General features: G+C 38.1%; 2 protein-coding genes across 7 annotated transcripts in view; one reads left to right on the forward strand and one right to left on the reverse strand.

Annotated features, from left to right (window-relative positions):
- Nucleotides 1–817, forward strand: part of LOC111874058 (arginine/serine-rich coiled-coil protein 2) — a 21,555-nt gene extending 20,738 nt beyond the window's left edge. The window contains exon 9 of the mRNA XM_023869225.2: nt 108–817. Coding sequence (XP_023724993.1) covers nt 108–283 — 176 coding nt within the window. The 3' untranslated portion in view covers nt 284–817. The remainder of the gene's footprint in view (nt 1–107) is intronic.
- On the reverse strand, nt 756–8,877 carry LOC111874059. 6 transcript variants are annotated; one of them, XM_023869230.2, is made up of 5 exons: nt 8,703–8,877; nt 8,263–8,395; nt 7,795–7,895; nt 2,634–2,671; nt 756–1,545 (listed from the first exon to the last, which is right to left on the reverse strand). In XM_023869230.2, exons 2-5 carry the CDS (start codon nt 8,378–8,380, stop codon nt 1,029–1,031), a joined length of 774 nt encoding a protein of 257 aa, XP_023724998.1. In that variant the 5' UTR covers nt 8,381–8,395; nt 8,703–8,877; the 3' UTR covers nt 756–1,028. The 6 variants fall into 6 exon arrangements, with proteins under 6 accessions (XP_023724998.1, XP_023724999.1, XP_023724997.1 ...); XM_023869231.2 differs by having other exon boundaries at nt 8,567–8,877; XM_023869229.2 differs by having other exon boundaries at nt 8,263–8,877.
- Between the last annotated feature and the right edge of the window lie 652 nt (nt 8,878–9,529).

Raw genomic sequence — 9,529 nt, forward strand, 5'->3', positions numbered from 1 at the left:
CTTCGGGCAGCAGCAGCAGCAGCAGTGGTGAAACAACAAGGTCAGCAGAGAGTGACTACAGTCCTTAAGATTTAGAATATGCCGCTCATTTTTATATTTCCTTACAGGGTCCAGTGGTGCCACATCAAGTGGCCCACCCACTAATCCTGAGGGCAGTGAGATCTTGAAGAAGCAAGAGGAACTGTTCAACTCGATGGAGATACAGTACGAAGTTGCTCGTGTTGCTACCCACACACATCGGGGGGTAGGGCTGGGTTTTGGGACTTTCCAGTATCCTCGATAGCAACATGTTTGTTGTGTGACCTTGAAAATTCAGGGTACCTAAGATTGCAGGGGACAATGTCTGAAGAATAATTATTTCTTTTATGCTGAAGTAACAGGCTTCTAGAGATCTGTATAGTACAAACTTGACCTTGGAAGCTGAAAATGCTGGGAAAGGCAACTTATAGTGTTCACTGTAATAAGATGCCCAGTCTTGAAGAACACAGTGCATCAAGATACCAGACTGGTGTTTGCACATAATTTTGCTTGTGATCATATATGCAGAATGTGTTATGTGTATGAGTAGTTAGAGCTATATGTGTGGTGCACCTCTATTCTGACTTTGTGGTATCTTTGTGTTGAAAGTTGTTTCAGTTGTGTATTGAAAATATATAGGATTAGAAACAAAGTAATTTTGTGGATGTGATCGTGACAATATTTGAATATGTGTATCCATTTATTTGACATGGGATGTCAGAGAGCAGTAAGGCATATTGATAATAAATATGTAAATTTAATGTGTAAAATAAAGTAGTCATATTGTTCTCTTCTTCTAGTATGGTTTCTGTTTTATGCAGGTCAAATGATGAAAAAGTCAGCAACTCAGTTTGTATGGTTATAGGGAAAACTTTACCATCTCAAAAAAAAAATTATGGCTCGAAATGTCAGAAAATTTTTGACTTGTAATTTTTTATTTCCATTTAAGATAATCATCATCATCCTTTATTGATGTTAACAGAAGGTCTTTGCAACTCATCTCTGTTCTCTCACTTGGTTTTGCTGCCTAGTTCTTTTAACACATCTCCATTTTTTATTTTATTTTTTATTTTCTTTTTCTCTCTTTCTTTCTTTCGTTTTTGTCTGCAGTTTTCTCTCTGTTTGAGACTTGAGTCTAGAGTGGAAGATTTCACGTCTATATGGAAAGTACTGTCACGCACACCCCAACTATTAGTCTTTATTTTCATCTTGGCTCCCTCGTGGGCAATGACTTCCCCATTTGAATTAACAACCAAAACTTCTTTACCACATTTTTCCCAACCAGAAGTCTCCTTCCTGGACATAACCCACTGTGGAGATACTGCAACTGCCCGGCATTTCTCCAGTTCATCTTCATCTTCCTCCTGAGCCACTTGCCTTCTTCCTTTCTTGTAGGAAGGTGCTGTATCTACAGACAGATAACTGGACGAAGATGCAAACAGCCGGATTCCTCCATCAGGCTGACTCTTAGCATCTCCATTCTGCACCAAGGATGAAGACTGGTCACCTTCGAACTCTTCCAGTTCTCTGTAACATCACTTTGAATCAGGTTTGTGTTGAATAAGAAGATTATGTGGTAGATACCGTTCTGAAGGAACCTGCTCTCACAATCTTCAGGGAAAGTTGCATGGAATGTTCCTCTGAAACATTTGAACCTGTCTACCAAACTACATGGCATCTCATCTCAGAAGACCATAATCTTCAGGTATATCTGCTTAGTTCCACACTGAACTTGCCAAACTGCCTCAGCTTAATTCATTAAATCTGTGCTCAAGCATCTTGGCAATGTACGAGTATATATAAAAAAGGGGTTATTCAGAATTTCAGTCTGATCCTGCCTATGTAATACCTTGAAAGCAGTTACAATGAACACCAAGCTATTGCTTCTTGAACCGCAGTGGTAACACTGCTTGTTTCGAAAGACCTATGAAATAATGGAAGGATTCTGTTTTATCTGTAACAGGTCACAATAGGGCTGATATTGGAAAGGATGCTTGAAACTTTTCAGTTTAATCACCTAATGCAGCAAATCAGATTATCTGAAACTACATGGATACTTTGCTCAAAGCAAAATCTTAATGGAACCTGATTGAAGCAGGTATGTCCCATGTACGGCTACCACCATCAGCCTTCAAGCTTCGCTTTGATTCAGTAACTAGGCATGAGGGTGAGGGAATTGAAAATCGGTTTCCTACTATGCAGCATGTGAAATGACAGTCAAAGCAATTGTTGAAAGTTTTGTGAAATATCTAATAAACCTGTCAAACACATGCATCAGTTTAATAATTCTCCTTCTTGAACAAATTAACTGTAAATTCTGACTGAACTATTAGCAAGTTATGTAGAGGCAAGAAGTTTGAATGCCAGTGTGCATCTCGAAGTTGACTGGAATATTACAGATGTTTATGAGATATTAGAGTCACTAACAGACTAGAGTTGCTGAGCTATTTTATAGGGAATACCTGAAATATCTTCCTTGTGAGAGACTTTGACTTCCATATAAATGGGTCTAAAACTACAGCAGTAAAATGTAGGCGTATAAAATTAATGTTGTGTGCTTAACAAGTATGGGAAGCTGTACTTCAGAAATAATGATACATTTCGCTCAATCATACCGATCTATGATCCTGACTAGATGCTTGGCAACAAAGGCCTGAAATCCTGGTGTGACATGCAGGTCATTATATTGCTGCTCCTTATTCATCTGTGGACGAAGTGACGGAGGTTTCTCTCGCTTTGTTATTCCATTATATTCTACAACATACATACAATCTCATTAAATGCAGAAATGAAACACCCTAAAGATTATGATTTAGGATAACCAGAGCCACAATCTTAATGTAAATGGCCATAACAGCCTCACATCACACTGACAAGCAACATAGCTGTGCACTAATCATGGGCAAATTTTATAAGGCTTTCCACCTTCACATGTTAGTGTATGGAACTTTGTAAAGTTCTCTCACTCATGCTGATGGTACAGTCATCTGTTATGTCATGTTTACTTGTATAAATCACAACACTACCTTTATGCAACACACCCAGGCTGAATACTAGTAATTATTTAAACAATACATCAAGAATCACTTTATCATCTGTATACTGACTAAAACCAACCTACCTTTGTATGTATCACCCGTCCCTCTTGATGCAAACATAGAATCATTTATGAATTGTACATCAGCAGCTTCCCTTAATAATTCAAGATTTTCCTCGCTAGATGTGTCTGAAGCCGACATACTGAGATTTATCAACTAAACAGACAAGCAAGTACAACGTGTTTAATGTTATAATGCTTAAAACACATGTGGAAATAAATTTATATGCTCACTCTGGTATTACGAAAATAGTTTTCACGCAGAAGAAAATACTTAGGTTATCAATAACGGATAATGTATTCCCATTCAATTATACTTGTCACTAACAGAAACTATCCCAAGCCGCTTTATACATCCTGTCTTTTTGAAAGATATTTCCCATTCTTCCAATTCACTCTACGCACTACTTCGTATTTCTTGTTTCATGAATTTGTATTTTAGGTTAGGGGTGGATGTTACCAACCGCAGGTGTTCTAAATATGGTTTCTGCAATACATGATGTTAAAACATGACATATATAGATTTAAAAATAATTAACACGTTTCAGTAAAAATAAATCACAAAGTCTACTACTGTCATCAGCTGATAGGTATACATAAGGAATTCAACTTCTGGTACAGTTTGAAATATAAAACAAGTGCGAATCGGCCAGAATCGATTACGATCGATTACCCTGTTCGGTTGAAGACGTTTGGATGAATTAATATGTGGGTAGAAGTGGGTTTGTGCTTTTCGTAAATGGAAAATTAAAACGTGAAATTCTTTGTTATTTAAAATGGAAGTAACGAGGTCGACAAAGTATCTGTACAATATTTTTCTGTAAGGGATAATTTGCATTTCCTGACCAGATATTTCTTATAATCTAAGTACTCTACAGACAGCAAATCGTGTTTCGCAAACAAAATTAACCAAATATGTAATGTGTAAGGAAGATACGTAGGTATATCTCGCTAGTGCCATTTGGGCGTTTTGTGCAAGTGCACCTTGCGTGAAACCAAAATACCAAGGAAACGGTAGCAGACGCCATCAGCTTAGTTTTGAAAACTCAGTACAACCTTTGGTTAGAATGAAAATCGTAAGCGATCGTAAGAGTCTGTGAAATTGATTCATCAGGTTGAGGATAGGAAATCAAGGGAGTGCAACTGAGATAGGGGAAAGGGAAACACGGTAACTACCTAGGAAATAATGGCAGGCACTTGTGAACTTAGTACTCAGCCTTCAAGTTCCATAAAAGGCAAAAAAAATTATGACTAACTGGACAAATGTTAGCTTCTCAAGAAGGACTTTGCTCCATGACATTAATTGATTTTATTGCTACAATTTTTTGACAGCTGGAGAGGTATCACTTGTCTCCTCAGATGAAGGATGACATTGATGCCAGACTGAGGAAGCAACTCATGTGTTATGAGACTTGAGAGTTTCACTTGTTTTTTTCTTTTGGAATCTTCTCAGTATAATTCTGTGTCAAATTAGTAAAGATTAATTTAATTTGTAATATGTTGTAAAGATTACTGACATTTCAAAGGAACTGGATTCTTCCCCTCTTATGGTTAAAGATGGAGTGTATATAATTTGTACCCATTTGAACAAGGTACTGTACAAGGACCCAAGATGTTTTTTCCATTGCATCTTACACTTGAGGGTTGGTGATCTTCAGACAGAATATGTAAGCAGGCAGTTTCTTCCCTCCCTGTTCCTGTATGGGAACTATGAGTACACATACTGAAGGTTACTATTTCAGAATTAAATTTGAGACTGTGATCTTTATTTCGTATTCATTCTTTAATATGATTCCAGGAAATCGGTACACTTTGTAAATGGATCTGAAGTGGTGTCAATGAAGGAAAAGCTCTTCCAAGAAATGAAAATGCCTGTTTCTGGGTGAGGAGTGCCATAGAGGCACATAGGGTTGTGAGACATCGAGGCTTCTCCATTTTCTGGACATTCGGCTCACAGATGGCAGTGAGGTTTTCAGTCTTACATGTTGGCTGCCTTTTATCGTCAGGAAGATTCCTGGTACTCATTTCTGTTAGAGGCTGAGTCGACCCCAGGGCCATAGAGCGGCTGGAAGGATTAGATTGATGGAAAAATCCATTGACCTCACGGGGCAAATGGAAACGTTCTTGGTTTCGCCAGGTTGTGTAGAGCAGTGGTTCTCAACCTTTTTTGCTCGTGGCCCACTTCTGACTTTCATTCAGTTCTGTGGCCCCTCCCCCTCATATTGTTTAATTATAATAAGTGTAATATTGATTACTGATTTTATGACTGCCCTATTTCTAAATTTTTTGAAGATGTGGAAAATTTTAGAATTCAATATTCATAAAAATTACTTTGAAAGCCATTCTACCTCAAATAAATACAAAACTGCTGTAATCAATTCACAATATTTTTTTCTTGTAGAGAGAGGGCATTCAAATTCTATTGAAAGCTAATAATTTATTTGTAATGAACGTTCAAGTTATTATGAAATGTAATGCTTATTTGTCGACAAATAGGCCGGAGTTTGTAACTTACCTACAAAGTAGGGAAATGCCACAATAATAGAACTTGCGCAGAAAAATGTCTTCTTCCAAACACTTTGAATACTGAACTGAAGAACACCTGAAATTTACTGAAAAGGTGGGGATAAAACTCACGAGAGGAAGGGGAGATATTTAGGAAAATAAAGGATAATTCGTTAGGGCTCTACCCGCTCTGAGGAGGCGCTTACCTGTTTACCAGTACTTGGAATTCCCAGATCTAAGGTTGTGGTATAAGTACAATAGGTTCTGTCCCTTCTAAGTAAGGTACACAAAAACAAGGATATTGAGTTAGTGTGTTATTATATGTACTGACCATTTGGCATTTTTATTTCTTTTTATATTATTAATAATTTTATTTTAGAAGTGAAATTTTGTGGCCCTCCCTTTTTCCAAATTTTGCCTGCGGCCCCACAGAAATACGGCTTGATCCGCTGGGGGGCCATATGGCCCCTGTTGAGAACCACTGGTATAGAGCTCTGAGTGGGGTATGGCAATCATACACAGGGCTTATGTGTGCTTATGGTCAGTGACTGGTTGTCATTATTTTAATAAATAATAAGTGCATAAAGAAGAATAACGTGAAGAAAGCAGTCTTCTGGGGTGTGACACCTTGGAGATATTGTGTAAACTGACGTTTCAGAGGAACGTATTCTAAGAGTATACTATAAGTTCTGTATGGGTGTGAAACTTGGTCTCTGACATTAAGGGAGGAATATAGACTGAGGGTGTTTGAGAACAGGGTGTTGAGGAGGACATTTGGACTGAAGAGAGATGAAGTAACAGGAGGTTGGAGAAAACTGCATAATGAGGAGCTTCATAACTTGTACTCTGTTCCAGGTATAATTAGAATGATAAAGTCAAGGAGGATGAGGTGTGCAGGGCATGTAGCACGAATGGGGGAGATGAATGCGTATAGGATATTGGTGAGAAAGCCAGAAGGAAAGAGATCACTTCTTTTTTAATAAATTCAGTAATTTTGTTTATTAAGTTACAGAAGCCTTGTACAAATGTTTTTGACTAGTGTTAAGAGCTCTATAATTAACTTTGGGTATTCTCTTTTGCTGTTCTCAGACAAAATATCCATCACTGTTGTTCTTTGGTCCTCGTACAGTTTACAACCCCAGAAGACAAGTACCTCTGTAGCCCGTCACTACATTTGCATACAGCCGTGGACAAAATGTTAACCCTAGTTAAGCTGCTGCCGGATGACAGCATAAGTAATATTTGTGGCTGTCACCTGCTTTGAATGAATGAATGTATAAGGGTTGGGCCTTCTTGGCTCTTGCACCACGACCACAGTGATCAATTGTGCCTCCCCTTCTGATAGTGACCCAAGTGACAGAATCTTAAATAAGCTAAGGCCTCACATTCGCACAGGATATGTATGGCTGTTTCATTTTCTTCTTGACACCTCTCACAAGTTGGACTATTACTTAGTCCCAGTTTGAAGAGATGTCCTTTGAGGTGACAGTGTCCTGTAAGTAGTCCTACCACCCATCGTAACTGGTTCCTGTATAACTTCAACAGATGCTTCGCTCTTTTAGTAGAGGGCCCTCATATGTGTACCTTCGCTTGCCCGAGTCCAGTCAAGGATTCCCAGTATTTCTTGTCCAGTCCCTGATTGCCTTTCTGGCGACACCTATAGAGATGTCACAGGCTGGTTCAGGTTCTATGAACGGATATTCAGCTCCAATCTTGGCCAATTGGTCTGCTGTTTCGTTTCCAGCAATATTCTCATGCCCTGGCACCCATATCAGTTGTACGCTGTTATGTTTGGCCAGTTCCATGAGAGTTTGGTGGCAATCCCAGACCAGTTTTGAGTAGATCTTGTGTTTGTCAAACGCTATAATTGGAGCTTGGCAAATGTCACCGGCTTTGGTACGTGTTGTCTTGTACGCACAAATTTCGTCACGAGATAGCAGCACCAGAATTATGTGAACACACCCCACCGAATATTGTTATTGGTATTTTTCATTGATGGCAATACATGCATGTTTCATGGCGTGAAAACTAGGGACCAGATGGTATTGCCTAGGCCATTTTTGTATATACATAATTTATTTTTTTCAAATTAGAAATAGTGATAACCAGAACGTTTGCTATTCAGTGATATGCGACACAACAGTCTGAGTACCCATNTGCTTGGCAACAAAGGCCTGAAATCCTGGTGTGACATGCAGGTCATTATATTGCTGCTCCTTATTCATCTGTGGACGAAGTGACGGAGGTTTCTCTCGCTTTGTTATTCCATTATATTCTACAACATACATACAATCTCATTAAATGCAGAAATGAAACACCCTAAAGATTATGATTTAGGATAACCAGAGCCACAATCTTAATGTAAATGGCCATAACAGCCTCACATCACACTGACAAGCAACATAGCTGTGCACTAATCATGGGCAAATTTTATAAGGCTTTCCACCTTCACATGTTAGTGTATGGAACTTTGTAAAGTTCTCTCACTCATGCTGATGGTACAGTCATCTGTTATGTCATGTTTACTTGTATAAATCACAACACTACCTTTATGCAACACACCCAGGCTGAATACTAGTAATTATTTAAACAATACATCAAGAATCACTTTATCATCTGTATACTGACTAAAACCAACCTACCTTTGTATGTATCACCCGTCCCTCTTGATGCAAACATAGAATCATTTATGAATTGTACATCAGCAGCTTCCCTTAATAATTCAAGATTTTCCTCGCTAGATGTGTCTGAAGCCGACATACTGAGATTTATCAACTAAACAGACAAGCAAGTACAACGTGTTTAATGTTATAATGCTTAAAACACATGTGGAAATAAATTTATATGCTCACTCTGGTATTACGAAAATAGTTTTCACGCAGAAGAAAATACTTAGGTTATCAATAACGGATAATGTATTCCCATTCAATTATACTTGTCACTAACAGAAACTATCCCAAGCCGCTTTATACATCCTGTCTTTTTGAAAGATATTTCCCATTCTTCCAATTCACTCTACGCACTACTTCGTATTTCTTGTTTCATGAATTTGTATTTTAGGTTAGGGGTGGATGTTACCAACCGCAGGTGTTCTAAATATGGTTTCTGCAATACATGATGTTAAAACATGACATATATAGATTTAAAAATAATTAACACGTTTCAGTAAAAATAAATCACAAAGTCTACTACTGTCATCAGCTGATAGGTATACATAAGGAATTCAACTTCTGGTACAGTTTGAAATATAAAACAAGTGCGAATCGGCCAGAATCGATTACGATCGATTACCCTGTTCGGTTGAAGACGTTTGGATGAATTAATATGTGGGTAGAAGTGGGTTTGTGCTTTTCGTAAATGGAAAATTAAAACGTGAAATTCTTTGTTATTTAAAATGGAAGTAACGAGGTCGACAAAGTATCTGTACAATATTTTTCTGTAAGGGATAATTTGCATTTCCTGACCAGATATTTCTTATAATCTAAGTACTCTACAGACAGCAAATCGTGTTTCGCAAACAAAATTAACCAAATATGTAATGTGTAAGGAAGATACGTAGGTATATCTCGCTAGTGCCATTTGGGCGTTTTGTGCAAGTGCACCTTGCGTGAAACCAAAATACCAAGGAAACGGTAGCAGACGCCATCAGCTTAGTTTTGAAAACTCAGTACAACCTTTGGTTAGAATGAAAATCGTAAGCGATCGTAAGAGTCTGTGAAATTGATTCATCAGGTTGAGGATAGGAAATCAAGGGAGTGCAACTGAGATAGGGGAAAGGGAAACACGGTAACTACCTAGGAAATAATGGCAGGCACTTGTGAACTTAGTACTCAGCCTTCAAGTTCCATAAAAGGCAAAAAAAATTATGACTAACTGGACAAATGTTAGCTTCTCAAGAAGGACTTTGCT

The sequence above is a fragment of the Cryptotermes secundus genome, unplaced genomic scaffold, assembly GCF_002891405.2.
Source record: "Cryptotermes secundus unplaced genomic scaffold, Csec_1.0 scaffold1991, whole genome shotgun sequence".
NCBI lineage: Eukaryota > Metazoa > Arthropoda > Insecta > Blattodea > Kalotermitidae > Cryptotermes > Cryptotermes secundus.

What these genes read in the sequence shown, in the direction of transcription:
- LOC111874059 (XM_023869230.2), bottom strand. Translation starts at nt 8,380, where the DNA reads ATGTCGGCTTCAGACACATCTAGCGAGGAAAATCTTGAATTATTAAGG. An exon ending in GACGGGTGATACATACAAAG is followed by an intron (nt 7,896 to 8,262) that starts GTAGGTTGGTTT and finishes TGTATGTTGTAG; the next exon opens with AATATAATGGAATAACAAAG. An exon ending in ATGTCACACCAGGATTTCAG is followed by an intron (nt 2,672 to 7,794) that starts GCCTTTGTTGCC and finishes CCAGGATTTCAG; the next exon opens with GCCTTTGTTGCCAAGCATCT.